Raw genomic sequence first — 24,622 nt, 5'->3', positions numbered from 1 at the left:
GTACTTACTATTTGTGGTAAGTTGGTGTTGATCAAGATGGACCCTTTCTATTTTTTGAAAGTGCATTTGGTCCCATGGAGAAATAATAGGTATGACTCCTATTTCAAATGACATATTTAAACAATGAGTATTTTAGGAGTTATTATATTTTTAGTGGCCAAGTTATTATTAAATAATTAAATGACTATTTATAAAGTTATAATTTAACTTTATAAGGTCACTTAAGTTGAAGGTTGAGTTATCATTGGAAGGGGCCATTTATTTCATTAATATAATGCCTAAGCCAAGTATTAAATGTTACTAAAAGAGTTAAGTTGGAAAGTTTCAAGAGTTGAGTTCTTTTGGGAAACTTTCACAATTTTAGAAGTTGAGTTCTTTTGAAAACCTTTTGTCAACAAAGGCATTATAAATATGAGCTCATTTCATTGAGAAAAACATGCTTGGATATCTATTTTCTTTTGTTGCCTTTGTGGCTTTTTCTGAGTTTATTGAATTGTGTGCCCTTGCTGAAGTATAAGGGTTGATCTGAGTTGTCTGAAGATTGAGTTGTTCTCCAGTCTACTGCTGAAATATAGTAGACTAAGCTAAGTTTAGAATTTGATTGGCCTCCCTTCTATATTTGTTGTTGGTAGGAGGACATTATTGGTGCTGTGAGTTAATAGCAATTTAATTTGCAGTTAAGGAGTCTCCATTATGAGTTTTTAATACTTGAATGTTTGGTCTTTGAGCATTGGCTTTGTATGCATGGCTGGGTGTTTATATATTAGTGTGGAGCCTGTTCGTATTTGCATATTTGGGAGTCTATGGTCAGAGAGTTTGGCAGCAAGGAATTACTGTTACAACATACCCTTGACTTGGCATTGACTTTTTGGGAGGAAAATAGGGAGGAGTTTATGATACTGCTGTTTGTAGTCCACATTATTTCTGGGCATTTGAGCCTGTTTTTAGATGCTGCTAGCATAAGATCTTGGCACCCAATATACTGGTCGGCATTATCAGTGGTTTGCAAATTTTGTACCCAATGAATGCATAGTTCCTTTGTTAAATTCTTTAGAAGTCTGGGTGTTTACATCACTGCTGTTGAAGGCAACACATTCACTGTTTGGCATCATTTTGGGACTGCTGTAGCAATATGTAATGTCCCTTTCTGGGCACATTAGAAATATTAAGGGGATCATCTCTGTAATATTAAAATTTACTAGGGGAGCTGAAACTTCATTAATTAAAAATCAAATTAATATTCCAAGTGGGCAAAAGAGGACAAGGGGAGATAAGACAAAAAGACAGAAAGGTAGTTGAAGAGTCACAACTGTGAGAATAAAAGGAGAAGAGACCCTTTCGTTCGGTATGCTTGATTTACTATTCAGATTCTAGTTCTCTCTTGTGAGAATTTTCAGAAAGCTTCAGCTTTTAGCTCGTGTGAGGACGTAGCCCCTCGTGTAGGTAGGCAGTAGACAAAAACCCATTGTCAGGGGAGATATCATTTCAAGTGTCTCGGTTGTGCTTACAGGTTCTTCTCTTTAGTTTTCCAATCTGACTGTAGAACTGTGTTTAAGATTGGATTTATAGTTGCTGGTTATTGTATTGCTGTAATATAATACAATAACACATTTAGGAGTGTTGAAGGACTACTGGTTTTATCCTACTGATTTGTAATACATTTTTTTATGCTTCAATCTTTAATATCATTCTGAGGCAAACGGATTAATTTGGAAAATTACTGGTTTCTTATTGCTGCTCGTATTACATCTGCTTATGCTTAGAATTCTGAATATAAAGCTGAAAGGAACTGGTTATTAATTGGTGAAGAAATTTTCTGGTTCAAACATTGTATTGTATTCCATTTGCCTATTTTTGAGTTTGAATATTACTATTAAGAAGAAGCTTGTTAACCCTCTGTCGGCTATTGTACTGTAATTCGTTATGTCGGAATACACCTACAAGGTTTAGTTTGGTTCTTCTGTTTGTTATTAAAAGAAATCAGCAAATAACTGGGATAGGGTTATTACACAATACATTTCAGACCTGCAAATTGGTGGAGAAGCTCGAGGCTAATTGTGACAATCATTTCCAGGTTCACATAGTTGTATAGTGTTTAGTAATTGCAAACCATGTTAAGACAATAATTGAAGAAGACTTGTTCATTTAACTATTTATCATCTTTCTAATGTCAAAATGAACGTGAAGTTTGAAATTAAATAAGTAGGGAATTGGCATTACATTTGGTTATATGAATTTTACCCATTAGAAGATTTGATGATTCTTAGAAGTTCCTAGTTACATTCTAAACAAAACTAAGATCACTGTTTCAGCCATACCAGGGAATGATTGCCAAGTGTTTGACAAAATGCTAGATTGTTGGTTAATGAAAGAAATTGATGTTTTGTTTAAGCTATAACCAAACAGGGTTATTAAAATGGTATCAGAGCGGTTTCCTGCTAGCTTGTAGGAATTGGGCTCAGTTTGATTGGTGCTTTGTTTTGGAGATTTGGTTTTCAGTGTTATGGATGGTGACAGGAGGTTCGGTATTCATTATACCCGTAGAGGGCGTACTTCTCTGCCTAGGGATGGAGAGTCTGAAATACGGGGTATTGTGAAACAGTTGGATTTGCTAGTGAATGAGCTGAATCAAAATCACAAATAGATGAACCAATTGATTTCAAATCCGAGATTTGAGTAGAGCATGATATTGCTTTTTCGAAGAGCGAAATGTGATGATATAGTTGTGGCTATTGATGAATGGGACATTTCTTGTGAGACACTACATGAGTTGGTCACAGTGGATGTGGAGTGTGATGAGAGTTCATGTCGGATTGAGTTAGATGATGACATGAGTTCCCAGGATCTTGCATTTGATGGTGATGCATCGATAGTGGGAGTAGGAGCATGCATTGATACAATCCTATCGGTAGCTACTTCTGTGCCAATTAAGCCATCTATGGAGGAGTTTAGCGATATGCATGTGGTTAATGATGTGTATTCTGTTGATAGTGCACATGTTGATGATTATGAGTTTTCACCTTCTACTGATTTGGTTTAGTTTTTTGTTGTGGCAGTTGGTGATGTTCCTGCATCCACATATTTTGACGTGGATACACCTATTGTTGATACAATGGGCATGAGTGTATATGGTTCTCCTATAGTTACATCTTTTTCAAGGATTGTTGGTGATGATCAGGATTCTAGTCTTATATATATTATGTGGGTGGATACAAGGAAGAAGAGGATACATAGATCTTCTATGGAGTTGCCTTCTGGTGACATTTTGACTTCTACATTATCAACACAAGTTTTGGGTGCTATGCTGTAGGACATGTTGATGGTCCATATGATATTGGCATACAGTTGGTTCAGTGTTGACAGGGATGCCATGTACTTCTTCATTTGGGATCCAGGTGGAGGTTGGAGTTCACTGTGTTGCCGGATTGTTTGAGGACAAGAAATCTCGGGGAGGGAGGATTGTAATGTCCCCAATTTTGTCGGCATCAGAGTTTTAGGGATTAGCCTATTCTTGTGGATAGAGGGTCTTCTGTGGCAGTGACTTGGCTTGGGAGGGTCTTATCTTCTCCACTTTTCAATAAGCTACAGGTTGGTCTTCGTTTGGCTCGGATTGGACTTCATTCGGGCTTAGTTTTGTGTACTTACTATTTGTGGTAAGTTGGTGTTGATCGAGATGGACCCTTTCTATTTTTTGAAAGTGCATTTGGTTACATGGAGAAATAATAGTTATGACTCCTATTTCAGACGACATATTTAAATGATGAGTATTTTGAGAGTTATGTTTTTAGTGGCCAAGTTATTATTAAATAATTAAATGGCTATTTATAAAGTTATAATTTAACTTTATAATTTCACTTAAGTTGAAAGTTGAGTTATCATTGGAAGGGGCCATTTATTTAATTAATATTATGCCTAAGCCAAGTATTAAATATTGCCAAAAGAGTTAAGTTGGAAAGTTTCAAGAGTTGAGTTCTTTTGGGAAACTTTCACAATTTTAAAAGTTCAGTTTTTTTGAAACCTTTTGTCAACAAAGGCATTAGAAATATGAGCTCATTTCATTGAGAAAAGCATGCTTGGATATCTATTTGCTTTTGTTGCCTTCTTGGCTTTTTTTGAGTTTACTGAATTGTGTACCCTTGCTGAAGTATATGGGTTGATTTGAGGTTTTTGAAGATTGAGTTGTTCTCCAGTCTACTGCTGAAATATAGTAGACTAAGCTGAGCTTAGAATTTAATTGGCCTCCCTTCTGTATTTGTTGTTGCTAGGAGGACATTATTGGTGCTGCAAGTTAATAGCAATTTAATTTGCAATTAAGGAGTCTCCATTATGAGTTTTTAATAAGTGAATGTTTGGTTTTTGAGTGTTGGCTTTGTATGCATGGCTGGGTGTTTATATATTAGAGTGGAGCCTGTTCGTATCTGCATATTTGGGAGTCTATGGTCACAGAGTTTGGCAGCAAAAATTACTGTTACAGCATACCCTTGCCTTGGCATTGACATTTTGGGAGGAAAATGGGGAAGAGTTTATGATACTGCTGTTGGTAGTTGTCCACATTATTTCTGGGCATTTGAGCCTGTTTGTAGATGCTGCTAGCATAAGATTTTGGCACCCAATATACTGGTCGGCATTTTATCAGTATTTTTGTACCCAATGAATGCATAGTTGCTTTGTTAGATTCTTCAGAATTCTGGGTGTTTACATCATTGCTGTTGAAGGCAGCACATTCACTGTTTGGCATCATTTTGGGACTGCTGTAGCAATACATTTCAGACCTGCAAATTGTTGGAGAAGCTTGAGGCTAATTGTGACAATCATTTCCAGGTTCACATAGTTGTATGGTGTTTAGTAATTGCAATCTATGTTAAGACAATAATTGAAGGGGACTTGTCCATTTAACTGTTTATCATCTTTCTAATGTCGATATGAATGTGAAGTTTGAAATTAAATCAGCAGGGAATTGGCATTACATCTGGTTATGCGAATTTTACGCATTAGAAGATTTGAAGATTCTTAAAAGTTCCCAGTTACATTCTAAACAAAACTAAGATCACTGTTTCAGCCATACCAGGGAATGATTGCCAAGTGTTTGGCAAAATGCTAGATTGTTGATTAATGAAATAAATTGATGTTTTGTTTAAGCTATAACCAGACAGGGTTATTAGATTTTTCTAAATGATAGTATTCACTTTTCTTATTATCTATTAGAAATTTCTTAATGCAATATTGTGTTTTATTGTTTTAGGGTGAGCACTGCTGCTCTATTGGTGGTCCTTTCACATCTTTACAGGTGAGATAAATTTGTTGATATTAATTAATTGGTTGGACCTGTTGTCAAGATTTATAGCATTTAATTTTGTGGCTTAAATTTGTTTTTCTTTTTAAATTTCAGTTGAACTTTATGACTACTTGAATGAAGTGGTCTGATATTTGTGTAGGCCATGCTTTACGTTCTTTTTAGCTTTGCTTGCCCTTGATATTGCAAGTCATTGGTTACAAATGTACAGGTATTTAAAGTTTTTTATCGAATAGTTTCTTTTGCTTAATTGTTTTATCCAATCTGTGTTTGAAATTGGTTTTGTGAACCCTCTGACAACTTATTCTTTCCCATTCTAGTACATTCCTATCTAGCAAAACTAGCCATAAAGATGTAAAGGATAGCAAGAGCTGGCTTGTTAAGGTCTATTATCAACAGCGTCTATTCATGGGTTACTGCTGTATCGGTGCCGAGGTGATGACCTTTGGCCATTGCTTACAAGTTCTTATTTAATTATAACAATGCGACATCTTATCAATAGTGGTCGTTATCATGATTTCTGGAGGAGCTTGCAGGTTCTTTATTTGGTATTGTACCTAATTTCTGAAGATCAACCACATGGTGTAATCAAGGTTAGTGTTCAATAGCTAACAGTTTAGGCTCTTATTGAAAATCAATTCTATCTTACTTTTAAATCTTATTTTTCTTTCTAGGTATTTATGGCTGGCATAAAACAGAAATCTCCTTTGACGCTTCTTGGCTTGTTGGCTTTGCCAGGGTGGGCAATTAAGCAAATTGTCAATGTAGTACAGGTAATATTTAATTACTGTTTTATTTTTGTGTAACACTCCTTTTTTTTTTGCCAAACAGAGCTAACAACAGTGGATTAAACTTGGTATGCATCTGTAGTCTGATACTAAATTTAATGTGTAATAGAGACAATTAATATCTTGTCCATTTGAGAATATTTGGCATTTCCTTCTATTTCCAGTCTTGAACTTCTAGTTGATAATCGAGGAAGGGTAGTGCTTGCTTGATACACACATAAGAGTCGTGGACAAATCTCTTATGTGACTGCTAATATGCCTAGAACAAGCTCAAAATAAACATTGTAAAATATTTATAAAGTACCTTCAAGAAGACAGATATATTGGGAGCTCCCATATATAAATAGATATTTTCAGCTCCATAATATTGCAATTTCTTTCTTAATAATTGCTTCTTACACTTTTTCTCTTAATGGATCATTAGACCCCTAAATTTGCAATGGTTCCAATTATATTTTGCTTCTTGGGGTTGGTTGGTGATATATTTAGGATTAGATGTTGCACACCTTGTAGATCTAGATAGCGTTGTATATGTTTAATACTTTTAATTTTTTCTAAACTTGTATGGGGCCACATGGAAAATGACATCTCTTTGGGAGCAATCTCATGAATCCTTTCATGACACAATACATCACTTGGCATTTGTACAAGGCCATGTGTAAGAGCGTTTATGGCATTTCAAATCTGAAAGAGAATACTGTTGGACTAAATGAGGATTTATTCTAGTTATTTTAATTAAGATTACTCAGGACAGCTTAGTCGTGACATGACGCAATCATATAATATTAGTTATCTTAGGTGTCATCATTTATAATATTGCACTGTGAATATAATATTTGTAGCAAGGTAGTTGTACACATAGATGGAAAACTCTCACTCAGCAATAACTTGCCAAGTCCCCCGCAAAAGAAAACTCTAGAAAAATTCGGCCAGTTAAAAAAAAAAAAAAAACTAGCGAACCTAAAAAATAGCTTAAATTTAACTAAAAATACATTTTTTTAGAAAACTCAATGATAAGATGCATCCAATGAGTTAATTAATTTGAACACAAAAGAAAACAAACAGAGTTTAGATATATATAAATGCAAAGTGGTTATAAAATTGCATTCTCATGCAGTATGTTGATGGCGAGAAGCAAAATAGTAAATAGTTTCTATAAAAACTAGAAGCAAATACATTATTGCAGTTAGTTTCTATAAAACTAGAAGTAAATACATCATAACAATATAGTGTGAGAATGAATTTGAGCAATTTTGGCCTGTTGGAAAGTAATGTTTGTCCTGTGTGTGAGCAAGTGGTTGAGGTAAGTTTGTTAGGATTTAGGAATATAGAATTGAAACCAAGTGATTTGTGAGAAAATGAGTTAGAATCATTAGAAAATCCTTGTTCCAGCTTCAGTTTGACCACAAATAGCTAGGACAAGTTGTGGGAGATAACACTGTTGAAGGTAGGTTGAATCCTAAAATTTGATAGAGTCTAGAATTTTTTGGAAACCCCCAAAATCTAGAATCTACATTTTAACTCCTATGAGGTTGAAACCTATCTCAAACATCTAGACAGTGTTTATACAAATATAACTTAAAGTATAAAACTTTTACTTTAATGTTATATTTGTATAAATCCTCCTACACCTAAGCTGAAAAAATGACTAAGTCCTCCTATAAGTAAGAAATGGGCTTCGAAAATGTTATTTTTCTTTTAGACATTGAAAGAAATGTTGGTCAGAGTTTTTACTAAAAACTCATTGATTTTTCGGTGATATTTTTGCATTTTTTCTAAAAACTCGTCCTACTTAACTTGTGAGTATTTCTCTAGAAAACTTGTTGAGCTGAAAAACTCGGTGAGTAGCCCGTGATTTTTTCATCTATGGTTGTACCTACTCCCTCCTCAGTTTAAGAGAATACTATTGGACAAAATTAGGATTTATTCTAGTTACTTTAATTAAGATTATTTAGGACAGCTTAGTTGTCGCATTGCACAATTTAATATTAATTATCTTAGGTGTCATCATTTATTATATTGCACTATGCCATTCCTTTGCTTTTTTGACTTCTTTACTTGTGATGATCATTATTGTTGCCATGACTGGTGTTCTTTTACGATTGCTCCTGCGCCGCGACTGTGCCTGTGCGCCGTGATTGCTCCCACGCCGTGACTGTGCCTGTGCGCCGTGACTGCTCCCGCGCTATGATTGGTGTTGTTCTGCGCCCATCTCCTTGCGGATGCGACTGTTTTTCTCCCGCAACCATGTTTGTGTCTCTCGTGACTGCGGCCTTTCGGCTAGCTGCGTGCGACGTTGATGGCGTAGCTTAGGGTTGCCTCTCGTGCTTTTCCAAGTCGCTGCGTTTGGTGTGGCCCTCTTCCGTTCTTGGGTTCTGTTCCGTGGTTTGCTTTTGTTTTTTCTGCATGCGTATTTGCTCGCGCTTGGTTGTTGGTGATATCTGGTGCCCTTGATTCGGATTCTCATCCTTGCATTCTTGTGGCTGTGCCTGCGTTTGTGGTCTTGGTGTCTTGCTGTGACTATGACATTTTTGTTACCCGTCTTCTAGTGTGCCCTCTGTCTGTGTGTTCATGTGTCCTCTTCACACGTGATCTGATTTGGTTATTCGAATGCTCTCTGCTCCATTGAATGTGATATTGCTCCCCGGTTGGTTATGGCAGACGGTATTGATTCAGACTCAGCTCAGAGCCAACAGATTAACACGTACCAGAGGTTGTGTGACAAAATCTCTAAGCTTGAATCCGACAATGCTCAAATGAGACAACAGGTTTCCTCCCTTGCTATTACCATTTCTGAACTTAAGTGTGCCACCACCTCCAATACGGACTAGTTTCACTATTTCTCTGATACCTTTGCTAAGGAGATAACGGGTTTGCAAACCAATATCAGTTCTATCATCACTCAATTGGAGGGTCTTGATGCCATCAAAGAACAACAATCCATCATAGCAGCTAAACACTCCTCCCTTATTTCGGATACTGAACAGAAAGTCAAGTCATGGGCTTCTCTTTGTAGTAACTTAGATTCTCAACCTCTGGCCAGTATTGATAAAATGGTGCAAGGTAAGATTGAGGATGAGCGGGTGAGACGTGTTCATGGACTTCCCTCTACTCATGATCCTCTCACTACGGGGCGCTCTTTCCTTTGTGATCAGCTTGGTCTTACCAATATTGCTTTGGATAGGTGCTGGTTTGGGCATGGAGATGTCCTTTTTATCAGATTCTTTTCACTTGCTGATAAACTTCAGGCTCTCCGTGCTAAGAGGAAGTTGTTCTCCCTTCCTTCGAAGATCTTCTTGGATGAAGATCTCATGAAGACTGTGATGTCCCCAGAGTGGGCCCCTAACGGAAGGTGACGTAGGTCTGTCCGTGCGGTTTGTCGCTACCACGTGTCCGGGGTCCTCGCCAGCGAGGCTATCCTGGGGTTGCCCCCTTAACGCAGGGAGGTGCCGTTTACTAACAGTCCGGGCTTTTGGTACAACGGTTACTAACTTGGTATCAGAGCCGGAGGTCTCGAGGTCGAGACCCGCGGAGCGTGGTGAGCTGTGATGTCCCCAGAGTGGGCCCCTAACGGAAGGTGACGTAGGTCTGTCCGTGCGGTTTGTCGCTACCACGTGTCCGGGGTCCTCGCCAGCGAGGCTATCCTGGGGTTGCCCCCTTAACGCAGGGAGGTGCCGTTTACTAACAGTCCGGGCTTTTGGTACAACGGTTACTAACTCAAAACACTAAAATCAGAGCATGCGACAAAGGCCTTATAATTTCCGCAATACCAAAGCAAGACAAGATAGGATTTCTGACCTGCAGAGCGAACAATCTAGCTCATCTATCCAGGTGGACATAGAATCCAGTCATACAGACACAGGGGAGGTATTTTTTGATCAAGACTACGACTACAATATGGATAGAGGCGGGAATGCCGGTCCAGATCCGCAAGAGGAAAGATTTTTATAGTTATTAGACACCCTGGCACAGGGACAGCGATTAGCCGAACAAAGAGCACAAGAACAGAATCAGAGAATGGAGCTTATGATGCAGATGATGGCTCGACAAATGGGGTTGAACGCTAACATAGGTGGAGGAAATAATCAGAATGGTCACAATCAGAATGGGAATAATCAGGATGAGAGACATAATGGAGGCGAACAAATTGGGAACAATTTCGGTCATGCCCCCCAGCAAGCTCGGACAGTAAGTTCGAGGCCTATGATTCCTACGTTCCTTCCTAGAGCTCCAGAGCAGCCGGTACCAGAACCCCAGATCACTGACATACAGGATCAGCTGAGGAGAGATTGGGAAGTAGGAGGACCAGATTTTACAGCTGCAATCACCTTTAGAGAGTATATGGATGTGCGGATGAAGCATATGCCCCGTGGACAAGACAGGACTCAGAACTATGAGCTACGAAAGAAAGTAGGAAAACTACAGTTACCATATTATGATGGCTCGGGGAAGTCTACAGCAAGAGCTTGGGTTCAAAAGCTTGACACATACTTTCAATTGAATCCTATGTCTGAGGAAGAAGCTATTAAGTATGCAGCAATTCACCTGGATGGGTTAGCACACGAATGGTGGCATCATGGTATGATCACTATGGGTCATGCACACATTACCTCATATGTGGAGTTTACGGAGAGACTGATTGAACGTTTTGATAAGAAAGATCCAGAACTCCATTTCAAGGAATTAGCCCAGCTTAAACAGTGGGGCTCATTGGAAACATACATTTCAGAGTTTCAGAAACTTGCAGTGTTAGTAACAGATGTATCTGAACGAAGGCTATTGGTTTTATTTATGGATGGGTTAGTTGATCCGTTGAGAGGGTGGATTAAAGCTCTCAACCCTCCCACTTTGCAGGAAGCCATTAAGAAAGCTCGTGACATGGATTCCTCTTCAGCTTCTAAAAATAAATTTCAGGCAAAGAGTTTCCCTTCAGGAAAAGATAAGGACAGGAAACCCTTTCATAGAGAGGCACAGCTACCTAAGGAAGAAAGTAAGAGGCTGGACAAGGAGACACTTAATGACTTGCGTAGGAAGAAGCTATGCTTCTATTGCAAAGGCCCGTATGAGTACGGCCATGACTGTCCTATGAGGCCAAAAGGGAAGGCCAACCGGGCAATGTGGGCTTATTACGAAGGCTCAGATTCAGATGGTTCAGAACATCATGATGAGGATCTTGATGAAGCAGAGGGAGAGCAAGAGATAGACAGTGCAGGGCAAAGGCAGGAAACAGAGCTACATTTACAGGAAGCACGACTGTCTAGTATCCAGAGAGAGGGATCTTTTAGACTTCGGGGAGTCTTGGCTGGACAGAAGGTTATTACATTGTTGGACACAGGTGCCACGCATAATTTCATTGATGCACGATTTGTAGAGAAGCGTGGACTCATTACTGAGGAGTTCGAAGGACTAAGAGTCAAGGTAGCTGATGGATACACTCTTCGTTGTGACAGTATGGTACGAGACTTACCTTTGCGCTTGAACAACTATGAGTTTAAGGCGGATTATCATGTGGTCAACATGGGTGACATGGACATAGTACTTGGGATGCAGTGGCTACATTCATTGAAGGTGGTTACCCTGAGATTAGAGGATATGGAGATACAATTCGAAATAAATGGTAGGATTCATGTGCTAAAGGCTATCCGTAATGGAGACATCAGGACTATCTCATTTAGGCGGCTGGAGAGATTAACCAGGCATAATGATATAGAGTGGGCAGCAGTTTGTACTTTGATACCTACACAGGAGGAGCAACATAAGGTGGAATATCATCCTGATATTCAGAAGTTGAGGATTAAGTACGAAAAGGTATTCAGTGAGATTCCACCAGGCAGGCCACCGGACAGAGGTATTGAGCATATTATTGAACTGGAGGAAGGTGCTAAACCTATCATGATCACACCATATCGACATCCAAAGCGACTCAAGGATGAGATCGAAAGGACCATTGAGGAGTTGCTAGCTATGGGGCACATCCGACCTAGTAAGTCACCTTTTGCATCTTTTGTTGTTTTGGTAAAAAAGAAGGATGGAACGCTTCGGATGTGTATTGATTACAGGGCATTAAATAAGAGAACCATTAAGAACAGGTATCCTATTCCTCGCATTGATGAGTTGATAGATGAATTGCATGGGGCCTGTTATTTCACGAAAATTGATTTGAGATCAGGATATCACCAGATCAGAGTTCGTGAACAGGATATTGAGAAAACTGCTTTCAGATGTCATTGTGGGCACTTTGAGTTTGTAGTCATGCCTTTCGGCCTGACCAATGCACCTGCCACTTTCCAGTCCACTATGAATAGAGTTTTCCACCATCAGTTGAGGAAATTCGTGCTGGTGTTTTTTGATGACATTTTGGTCTATAGCCGATCATGGCAGGAGCATCTAGAGCATTTGGAGACGGTGTTGAGCATTCTACAGAAGGAGTCCTTGTATGCAAAGGAGTCCAAATGTGACTTAGGGATGACCGAGCTGTTATATTTAGGACACATCATTAGTGCAGAGGGAGTGCGGATGGATCCTGAAAAGATTCGCGCTATTGTTGATTGGCCTCCACCAGAGAACCTTACACAGTTGAGGGGGTTCCTTGGTTTATGTGGTTTTTATCGCAGGTTTGTCAGTGGCTACTCACGACATGCAGCTCCCATGACAGATTTACTGAAAAAAGGGGAATTTGTGTGGACTCAGAAGGCACAGGACTGTTTTATGAGATTTAAGGAGATAATGACTACGTGCCCAGTTCTAGCATTACCTGATTTCACGAAGCCATTTGAGCTTCAATGTGATGCATCTGGAGAGGGAGTAGGTGCTGTACTTATGCAGAATAAGCACCCCATAGCTTATGAGAGCAGGAAGCTCAGGGGCCCTGAGCGTTCATTCAGTATATATGATAAGGAGATGTTGGCCATCATGCATGCTTTGGCCAAATTCAGACAATATCTTGTGGGTAGCAAGTTTTGTATTAAAACTGATCATAACAGTCTGAGGCATTTCTTGGGACAGCAGGACCTGAATGATCGCCAACAAAAGTGGGTAAGTAAGTTGCAAGCATATGATTTTGACATCTCATATGTCAAGGGAACTCAGAATGTTGTTGCAGATGCTCTATCTCGAAGGCCACACCTCACTCTTATGGTTCAGATATCAGAGGATTGGCGACACTTGATTATAGCAGAGTATGCCAGGGATACATGGGCCTCCGATATAGTAGAGGGAACAGTGATTGATACCAGATACACACTTGTGGATGATTTGATCATTTACAAGAACAGGATTTACCTGGTCCCAGGATCAAAGGTTAAGCAACTGATTATGAGAGCACTTCACGACTCACCGACAGCAGGCCATCCCGGGTACTTCAAGACTTACAAGTCAGTTCGAGAGCGGTTCACTTGGAAAGGGCTGAAAGCTGATGTTCTGCAGTATGTTCGAGAGTGTCTTGTTTGCCAGCAAAACAAACAAGAACACAGCTATCCGGCAGGGCTCCTACAGCCACTTCTGATTCCCGACAGGAAGTGGGAATGCATCTCCATGGACTTTATCACAGGCTTGCCCAAGGTACAAGGACGAGATTGTATTTATGTGGTGGTAGATAGATTAACGAAATATGCTCATTTCTTTCCTATCACCACTACACATTCAGCAGCTCAGGTGGCAGAGGTTTTATTTCGGGAGGTTTTCAGATTGCACGGCTTGCCTCAGAACATTGTGAGTGATAGGGATAGCCGTTTCATGAGTCACTTTTGGCAAGAGGTATTCCGGTTATGTGGCACGGAGCTTACACCCAGCACTAGCTATCACCCACAAACCGATGGTCAGACAGAAATTGTGAACAAATGGGTGGAAGGGTATTTAAGGAATTATGTGGCAGCTCAGCAACGAGCTTGGGTCAGATGGATATATCTCTGCGAGTATTGTTACAATACTACATATCATATGACTATACAGATGACACCCTTCATGGCACTTTACGGTTATGAAGCACCTAGTTTCCTGGATTTATTGTTAAGCGACAGTCGGGTACCCAGTGCAGGTGAATTATTACAGGAGAGTCAGGATATAGTTGCTACCCTCAAAGACAATATTGCAAGAGCTCAGAACCAGCAGAAGCAGTATGCAGACCAGAAGAGAACTGAGCGTAGTTTTGAGGTAGATGATATGGTTTACCTCATGTTGTAGCCATACAGGCAATCTACTCTTAAGAAGAGTGGGGCAGAGAAACTTAAGCCACGCTATTATGGACCATTCAGGATTATCAGGCGAGTTGGTGAAGTGGCTTATGAGTTGGAGCTTCCCGCAGACAGCAGAGTGCACAATGTGTTTCATGTGTCACGCCTCAAGAAGGCGTTGGGTCAGAATGTGGTGCCTTCTGCAGTATTACCTCCTTTAGACGATGAGGGAAAATTGATTTTAGTACCAGAATCCATCCTGGAGAGCAGAGAAAAGCAGCTTCGTAGAAGGGTGATCAGAGAATACTTGGTTAAGTGGAAAGATTTACCTGTTGAGGATGCTACTTGGGAGGGGGAGGCTATTTTGCAGCACCCGGCGTTGAGATTGCTTGAGGCCAAGCAATTTCAGGAGGGGCGGACTGTAATGTCCCCTCTTTAGTTCGACATGGCATTGATCATGGATTTGCCTATTCCAGACTCTCGTAGGCAAATGGTGTGGAAAGAGAGTCAATTCTGCGGATCAGATAGTCATATCTTGCTCTTGAAGAAGTGTTGAGAGGTTATATTTTATCATTATGTGATATTGGGGCCCACATGTTATAATTTTAATTTGAGTTGCACTTTTTATTTTATAAAATTACTTTATTATAAAAAAAGTGCATTATAATGAGAAATTATAAAGGATGTTTCTAGAAGTTCTAGCAACTTCTTAGAAAAGTGAATAAACAGAGGGCTGGGCCTCTCATTTGGACATGCTTGGATTGGAGAACTCTTCTACTTCTTCATTGTGAAGACATTTGTGGACTTTGGATCTGCAAATTATTCGATCTTTGGGAACGAATCACTCCCTTGGATTGGCGACTTTGAGGGTGTGAAATATCACCTGAATTGTTGCATAATTGGAGTTGGTATTCAGCCATCTCATTGGAGCTTATTGAGAATTCGTTGTTAGGGTTTGTTTTTGGTTGGAATAAGGATTTCAGATTTGCCCTATCATTGGAGAAGCATTTGACAAGAGTTTGAAGACATAATAAGTGCATTTTCAGAATTGGCAAAGCAGGGTTCGGAACCACATAATTGCTCATATCTCCTCAACCCCTTGGAGTTATTTTTTATGGTTTTACAGGGTTACTACCTAACCCTAGGCGCCCATTTTCCTTGCATTTGGGGGTCCCAAAACCCTAATATTATTTATTTCAGCAGCCGTACAGGTACGGCCTGGTACGGCCCTGCTAGTTTGGGCAGCAACAGCAAATTAAGGATAGTTTGGGGGTGCGGTTGGAGGTCTTCATCAACAATCTGCAGCAAAACGTGGTGTTCTTCCATAGTTCTTCAAACCAGGTTCTTGCATTTTGAAATATATGTCAATTTTTGGGTAAATTTGCTGTCATACAGTCATTGTAATAATCAGTCCAGAATTGGTAATAAAACAATTTCAGAATTTATTGCATTGTAATTGAAATATCGTTCAAAGGCTTTATATATATTGTAATTCTGCGATTATATTCTAAAAGTATCAAATCTGAAATAGCCATATTCAGAATATTGTTACTGTTATTATTCATTACATGCCAAGTGTTTGACAAAATTCTTAAGTTCAGTTTGAGGGTTTCAGTGGCCTTTATAGAGAGGGTCATTACAAAGACACAGGTTGCTGAGCTCAAACATGCCCGCGGTATTGTTGCTAAAGCAAGGTAGGATGGTAAATGGGCAGTTATCAAAAATTTGAGAGCAGTTATTAGAGATTCCCCCCCAAGTGGTTGGGAAGAGAGGCAGGCCCCCAAGGCCAAATGACGGTCCCACCAGCAATCGGACAAGAGGGAGGTCCCCACTTGCTCCCTTCTTGTTAACTGCTGGAATGGTAATGGATCTTTATGGTCCTTACTTGGTCTTCTTCTTGATGCTGTGGGTTCCATTGATATTCTTGCCATATCTGAGACTCACGAGAGTCCTATGTGTCCTCTGCCAGGTGTCATAGGTTTTCAGTGGTTATTCGTTTATAGGGAGGAGGTTCGTGTATCGGGTGGTGTGCGGGGCTCGGGGTGTGTGGCCTGTTTGATTAAGGATGATATTTTCAGTAGTACTTCTATCGTACACTCAGATTTGTTTGCCAGATTTATGTGGGTCCGCATTGATCGTAAGTGTTATCGTCAGAGAGATCTCTACTTGGCGGCTTGCTACTTTCCACCAGTTGCTTCTCACTATGCTATTCATGGTACCGATGACGGTGATCCGTTTATTGATCTCTGCGAGACTTTCTCAGTTTGCTGCTTTAGGGGACATCATTATTCTCGAGGATTTCAATGCGAGAACCAAAGTACTACAGACTCCACTTTATGATCATCGCTTAGATTCCATATGCTCCACCGAGATTAATCCTACTTCTTTAGGGCTTCATAGGTCTTTTGAGGACGCCCTTGGGCCGTTATCCGGGTATGGTAGACATTTGTTGCAGTTTTGTGAGTCTTCTAATTTGGTGATCCTGAACGGCTTCCTTTGCTTCCTTGGTTCTGAGATCTTCACTTGTTGGCCCCATTGTGGTGGTGCTAGTGTCGTGGATTATGTTCTTTCCTATCCCTCCTTCATCCCTGGTATTCGCAGTTTCACCATCATGTGCCTTCCTCTTGCGGATCACTCTCTCCTTAGCATTCATTTTGGCCTCTCCCCTCTTTCTGCGCCCTCACTCATGTCCCCTCATCATCCTTCTATCACCGCTCGCTTGCCTATTCGCTTCCATTTTATTGATAGTGACTGTGAGCTCTTCTCCGCTCATCTTTCCGGACTCCTCATCCCTTCGGAATTCTCTGACTCGTGCGAGGCCACCTCCATGTTTGACTTGCTCGCGTCGGCTATCCTTAAGTCTGCCACTCTTTCCATCGCTCACCGCCCTCCCTTGCTCCTCCACAGCAAGCGCTGTAATACTTGCCCCATGAAACAGTGGTTCAATTCGGACTGCAAATCCATTCATCGTGCTATGCGCTCTGCTTTTGAGGCTCACTCCACTGACTTTGCTAGTATTCGCTCGTCTTATCTCCGCTTGCTTCGGAGTAAGAAGCGTAACTTTACTGCCTCAAAGTGTAAATCTCTTTGCTCCATGCTGATTCGTAACCCCCAGCTCTTTTGGCATACCCTTTTCCCCCACCATCCTTCTCCGCCTTCCACCCTTGATTTTCACTCCCTTACTTTGCACACTATAGCTCTTTATGACATTCCTGGGCAGCCTTCCATTCACCCCCCCTTGCCTCCTTTCGGTCGCCTTTTCATCCCTTCCCACATCTATGAGGCTATTAGATCCATGAAGTGTAGTAGAGCTGCTGATGAGGAAGGTTTCCAGGCCGAGCTTTTCAAGTTCGGGGCCTCAGTTCTAGGTCCTTATCTCTCTATTCTGTTTAATAGAGTGATCCACTCTGGGTTTTCGGTTTCCTGGTCTAGGCACTTGATCCATCCCATTCACAAGATCGGGCCTGTTTCTGATCCGGAGAACTATAGAACCATCATGATTGGGCACACTTTTGCCAAACTATATGCTACAACTCTTAATACTATGTTATCTGTGGAGCTAGACAGGATTGGTTGTAGGGCTAGAGGGCAGGCTGGCTTTCGGGCTAATTATCAGACTATGGATCACATCTTCACGCTACGGGCTATTATTGAGGAGGCCAGAAATAGATCGGAAAAGGTGTACTGTTGCTTTGTTGATTTTAGCAAACCTTTTGACTCCGTTCCTAGGGTGGCTCTATTTGAGAGACTTAGGGAAATTGGTATTTCTGAGATGCTGCGTATCGCTATTTTGAGATTGTATGAGACTGTGGTCGGCAGATTCAGGACTCCTGATGGCTTTTCGGATCCAATCTATAGTACTATTGGGGTTAAGCAGGGGTGTCCTCTCTCTCCTACTTTATTTGGGTTATATATTGATGAGCTGGAGGACTTCCTCTTGAAGTCTTCGCTCCCGGGAGATGGTTGTTATCTTAATCAGGTTCTGATCTCGATTCTTCTCTTTGCGGATGATATTGTTCTCCTTGCTTCCTCTCCTGATAGGTTACAGAGACTTCTTGATAGATTGGCTTTATTTTGTGATCAGAGACAGCTAGTGGTTAACTTGGGTAAGACTCGAATCATGGTCTTTAATTGTTTAAAGACCTCTCATCTTCACTTTATGTTTCAGGGCCAGGAGATTGAGATTGCTTCATCCTACATATATTTGGGGGTTATGTTTTCTGGACCGTGGTTTAGTATGAGACTTGCTATTCAGCCCAGAGTTAATAAATGTATGGGTTCTCTTGCTTTGCTTGAGAAATAGTGCTTCAAACATCACTTTCAGGATACCTCGTCTAAGTTATCTCTCCTAGATGCTCTTGTTCGTCTGACTGTTCTTTATGGCTCGGTGCTTTGGGGCCCTTCTCTTCTTAGCTTTGATTGGGCCTCGATTGGGCGGGTCCAGACTTTGTTCTTGCGGCGCATTATCAGATGTCATAGATCTACTCCTCACAGTATCATTCTTGCTGAGTTTGGGGCTCATCCTTTCAGACTTGCGGCCATTTTTGACTTAGTTTGGTTTCTTCATCGCCTTCGTGGTTTTGCGGATATGGCTGGGGACCGTGATCGCTACTCCTATTTAGCTTATTGTTCTTCGATTTCTACAACGGCTGTTGAATCTGGTGTTCGTGCGCGATGTTGGTATGCGCAAGCTTCCTCTTTGCTGAGCTTGATTGGGATCGATATTGACCGTCTCCCCCCTTTTCAGTTTTCCTTGGATGCTCCTGCTCATCTTCTCCCTTCTCGACAGGAGTTAAATGAGCATGTTCGCCTTGATATCTATAGATGTTACATTATTGCTACCTGGGTTAACCCTTCTGGTGGGTTACGCCCACGGATGTGTTTCTATGCAACACACTTCTTGGAGATCTCTGATGGTATTATTGCCTGACCTAGCTATCTCTCACGACGTTGGTCTCATGCCCTACGAATCTCTTTAGGTTCTTTCAGAGTTGGTTCTCACCGTCGTCGAGCTCAGTCGGATCATCATACTGATAGGGAGGAGCAGACTTGTTTGTTTTGTACCACAGGGGAGGTGGAGAATGAGGCTCACTTTCTTTTTCGATGCCCTATTTATTATGAGATCAGAGGGAGGTTCTTTTGTTTGTTTAGAGAGTGCTTCTCTCTCTATGATTTCTTCAGCTATTATGATCAGAAATGCCTTGCACTGTATCTTCGGGAAGCCACTATGCTTAGGGATAGCATGATTCAGACTCTACTTCCTCACTGACACTCTTCTACTCAGCTCATTACTGCCTTTTTCACACCACTATCCCCCTTACGTGGTGTGAAAAGGCCCTCTAGCTCTATTCGGCCTAGTGAGCTTTCTAGATGCATCAAATCCCGTTCTGCTTATTTACACCAGTGACACTCCTCTGGGACGGGTCGAAGACAGTGTAGTACCTATACGCATCGGCACGTATATCATTCTGTGACATATTTCTTTTCGCCCAAGAAAGCCTCCTAGTGCTTTCCCTGTCTCTACGATCTGTTGCTTTTCTTTCCTTTCTTTTTTTTTCGTTGTTGTTTTTCTTCGGACGCCTTTGTGTGCTCCTGCTGGGTTCTGTTCTGCCTTTGTTGTAATCTTTCAGTCCCATAGACCTCTTCTTGGTCTTTTGTTGGACATTAATATCATTATCTTATCTTATCTTATCTTATGCATTTAATATTTGTAGCAAGGTGGTTTTACCTACTCCCTCCTCAGTTGTGTATACAAGCAAGCTCTTTTGTAGATTTGAAAATTATCAAATAATATCGATACATTGCAAGTTCTTGCCAAGTACTTCATTTCAATCTCGTGGTTCTTCATTGCTCACTCCCTCCCATGAGCTAGATCATAGACCCAACATCATTTTGGCATAGAAAATCCCTTGAAATTTAGAAATTGCCTCATTTTCATGCCTGCCATTAGATTTGTTTGTGGGAACATTATTTAGTTTTTTCTTCTTGACCCTTATTATTTGTAGCGACTATCTTATTTCAAGCTGTGTTGTTTTGGTGGCGCAACACATTCATTTTGTTTTGGCATTGTACTATTTCTTGATTGTAGCATTTTTCACCTTGTACACACATCAACATATCTTTTGACAGTTCTGATTCATCTTGTTGACCACCATTGTTTTTTATTTTATACAATTGACATTTAAGTGGGGTTTACATTGAGGCAATTCTTATGGTGCACCAATTTCTCTTTTTTGATGTGAGTAATCTTATTTGGTGAACCAATATTAATTTTGGGTGTGGTGCCTTCTCATTCTTGCTATGCTCATTTGCTATGGCTCGCATTTTCATCTATTGGCTAATGGCGAGTTGTTCTCTAAGGAAGCTGTGGTGGTAACCATTTTCATGTCAGAAAGCATCCTTTGAACCCAAGCTACCTCACATGCTGCTTTGATAGTACCTGTATACTCTTCTTTTGTTGAGGAGAGAGCTACCACATGTTGCTTCTTGTTAGTCCATGTGACTATACACCCAAATCCAAAATGAAAACATACCCAAAAGTAGACTTCCCATCATTAATTAAACCCTGCCAAATCTGAATCTATCAGCCCAAGCAACTTAGGATCTTTGCAGCTGCTATACAAAATGCCAAAATTAGCCTTCCCTTTCACATATCTTAGTACCTACTTTACTGTAAACCAATTTTTTTCCTTTGGGGCTATCATGAAATGAAAATGTAACTCATAATTGAACTCAAATGAGGCCTAGAGGTTGTATGGTAGATGAGGCTAACAATTAGTTGTGTGAGTTGTTGACTCATTTATCATTCTTGAGTTTGACTTGGCTGAAAGTTTAAGCCCTTTCTCCATAGATGTAGATGAGATTTTGCAATCTGTTATTCTAAACTTGTCTAGAAAACTCTTGGAATATTTAGGTTGAGAAATAAATATACCACCACTTGCCTGCCAAACCTCATCACCTAGGCAATAATCAGGAGAGCCTAAATCTATCATTTCAAAAGCTTGACACAAATTGAGTTTGATTTGCTCAAGTGAATGTGCCCACTACCTATAATGATAATATTATTTACAAATGATAAGAGTGATATCATTTGCAATGTTTTGACATATAAAGTGGAAGCTGAAGGACTTGTCTGAAACCCTTGCTCAGCCGAATACATGTCAACCTTTATGTACCATAGTTTAGTTGTTTGTTTTAAGTCATAAAGAGCCTTTGTTAGTTGTATACCTGATGCTCTTTACTTGAAATCTGAAAACCTTGAGGTCGTGTTATAAATACTTCTTCCTCTAGGTCTCCATTGAGAAAGACACTCTTTATGTCCATTTAATGGACTTCCCAGCCAAATTGTGCTACCATGGGTAGAACTAGATGAATGGTGCTCATCTTTTGTAGTAAAAAAGATTTCTTCATAGTCTATTGCTTCTCTCTATGAGAATACCTTAGCCGCCAACCATGCTTTGTATTTGTCAAGTGTTCCATCAGGTTTGTACTTGACTTTGTACCCTCATTTGTAGCTGATGGGATTATTCCTGGTGGAAGATCTGAAAGGACCGAAGTCTTATTTTCCAATTTTTTTGATGTTTTGATTCCATAGCCATTTCCCATTCAGGTTTACCTTTCGAATGTTAACCATAAGAGAAAGTTTCACTATATAATGCTTTTTCTTACCTTTAACTGAGCAATCCTCAACAAGTTCATCATCTTGAACATCACCAATGAGTTTCTCCCATCACTAAGGAGTCAGGATGCATTGTAGAAACACCTTCATCCAAATTAGCATGACCACCATGACTTGGGCTACCTTGAACAATATCATTTGGATGGTGATCCGGGTTATCATGAGGAAAATCACCTAGCATTTGTAGTTTCCTAGGAGATTCCACAATTTCAGAATCTTCATCAAAATCGCCTTCAAGTGAAGCAAATGGAAGTTCAACACCCAAATTTGAAGCTTTGAGATGCTGATCTTCAAGACCATTGATGGGAGAAGAAAGATGGAAAATCCCACCGTCTTCGTCAATGACTACATCCTTGTTGAGTATTAGGCAATCGATATCCACATCAATCGGCCTACAGGCTTTATAATTGTCACTATATTGTGAAGTTATTAAATTTTGAGTTTTGGAATCAAGTTTGCATTGTCTGGCATTTGGAATCCAAACATGGGCAGTAGAATTTTTTTTTTTTTAGGATGGCTGATTCATTCATTCCTCCCAGACCATGCTGCCTATGGGGTCTTCATCTTGATAGCCTATTTCAAAGACTTGTCCAGAGTGTACTCTACACTGTAAACTGCCTCAAACCCAAAATTCTTGGGACACTCTTCTTTTCCAAGATACATCAGACCATTTCTGTAATAGTATGGTGCATCCTCTCAACTACACCATTCTGTCGAGGGGTATTTTGTGTGGTGAATTGATATGTAATTCCATTTTCAGAAGAAAAGTTAGTGAATTCGTTGGAACCCTGATTGTCATCATGAAGAGTGATAAATGGACATCCTAACTCTTTTTCTACAAAGGATCTAAACTTCTAAAATCCATTAATACATTTGACTTTGCCTTGGGGAAGAAAACCCACCATTTCCCACTGAAATCATCAACAAACATAAGAAAATACCTAGCAACAATGACCGATGCAATATACATTGGTCCACAAACATCTGCATGAACCAGCAGAAGGACCTTTGATGCTCTCCAAGCTTGTCCTTCCAAAAAAGGATTTTTCTGTATTTGCTACTGGATCTCAAGTGATCCTCCTACCAAATCCTCAAGCCGATTGAGAGAGATATTAAATATTGAGATGCCCATAAGTCTGATGCTAAAGAGTACTAATGGAAGATGAGCTCTTTGCAGCCAATGCATGATTCTCAACCTCTCCAGTAGCAACTAGCCAATAAAACCCATTATCTTGGATGCCAATTGAAATGGATTTTTTGGACTACTGGTTAATAGTGTGATGCTTATGTGCATTGAAGCTGATTTCCAACTTGAGACAATGACACATAAGCTGACTTGCTGAGCACAAATTTGAGCCCCATGCCCAGAACAAAGCATACATTGATAAAACCAAGATTTCTCCCTCCAGAGGTTATTTGAACATTGCAATTGCTAGCTGTTGTATACTCTTCACTACCACTGAAGATTATTGAGATACTCTGCGAACCTAGCTCCCCTGTTTGTAAAATGTCGAGATGTTCCTGATCTAATATACCATGCAAAAGACTTTGCATGATCTGTTGGTCAGTTGGTCATTTAATGCTTAGAAGGGTCACTCCTTTGAATGCTCTTTGACATGATACTTCAACTAAGAACCTCTTGATGGGATTTTTGATCAACCAACCGATTTCTGCTGAACTTCTTCATATGACCACATTTACTATAATAGTGACATGTGATAGATTTCAAATTCTCTGAAGAACCATCTAGTTTTCCTTGTCCTTTCTAATGAGTGGATTTGCCTTTTCTTTTGTTCTTGGAGTAAAACCCTGTTCCACACTTATTGAATCACTGCTGCTACCAAATTGCTTCTTCCATCTATCCAGTTGCAAGAATTTGTTGCATAAATCATCAAACTTCAGGTCAACATTTATAGATGTGATGTTCAAATTCTCTATGAAATGCTTATAGGACTGTGATAAGCTTTTCGGTATAAAGACAATGATATCTTTTAAACACAAGAAGATTTTCATGAGAACTAGTTAAATTGACATACAAAAGCAGATTTATAAAGAGTAGTAAATTTTGATTTGAAGAAGAAAAATATATCAAATGAAGTGCACCAAATTTTTGAAGAGCATATCACTTACAAGAAGAGTTTGTGAAGGAAAATCAGATGTCCATCATCAATTGAAGAAGCAACATCCTAAAGGTGGAACTTTTGTTTTGGAAGTTGGTGCTTCCTAGGAGAGATTTGTCTTTAACTAAGCTGGTCTGTAGCAGTAGGGATTGGCACCTCTAGTAGGTTGGTTTTGGTGTCTCGATTAAATGGGTGCCTTCAAACTATGGGGATTGGTGTCTCAAGTAAGTTGGTGTCTCAAGAATTGAAATACAAGTTTATATAAGCAAAATTTTTTTGTGGTTTTCTCCTTAAAGGATTTCCACACAAATCTTGTGTTCCATAATTGTTAGATCCTATGTAGATTATATTGTACAATTGATATTGTTATGGTCCTCTCTCCCCTCCCTCTCAATTAAGTGTGCACTCATCATCATCCTTGAATGCTTGCTAGTTCTTGTATGTTATGCTATTCTTTTATAATTTACATATATCTAGCAATTTTTTAATTGAAAAATACTTTTAATTAATACCATTATGGTGTTAGTGTTGTCTAGAGGGAATATACATGACCACTCTTCCTCTAATTGCTA

At 40.0% G+C, this 24,622-nt stretch overlaps 1 protein-coding gene across 3 annotated transcripts in view; it reads left to right on the top strand.

Moving 5' to 3' along the window:
* LOC149579581 (putative CDP-diacylglycerol--inositol 3-phosphatidyltransferase 2) overlaps positions 1-24,622 on the top strand; it is a 170,077-nt gene that overhangs the window by 122,029 nt on the left and 23,426 nt on the right. For 2 of the 3 annotated variants that reach the window (XM_089786007.1, XM_089786014.1), the window contains exons 6-10: positions 5,243-5,287; positions 5,436-5,504; positions 5,614-5,728; positions 5,830-5,886; positions 5,968-6,066. In XM_089786007.1, the coding sequence (XP_089642133.1) occupies positions 5,243-5,287; positions 5,436-5,504; positions 5,614-5,728; positions 5,830-5,886; positions 5,968-6,066 (385 nt within the window). The remainder of the gene's footprint in view (positions 1-5,242; positions 5,288-5,435; positions 5,505-5,613; positions 5,729-5,829; positions 5,887-5,967; positions 6,067-24,622) is intronic. The other variant, XM_089786015.1, reaches the window with a different exon arrangement.

Source organism: Cupressus sempervirens, chromosome 1 (assembly GCF_028749045.1).
Source record: "Cupressus sempervirens isolate cs-2001-9-10 chromosome 1, ASM2874904v1, whole genome shotgun sequence".
Taxonomy (NCBI): Eukaryota; Viridiplantae; Streptophyta; class Pinopsida; order Cupressales; family Cupressaceae; genus Cupressus; species Cupressus sempervirens.
This window is presented reverse-complemented; position numbering and strand designations above follow the sequence as displayed.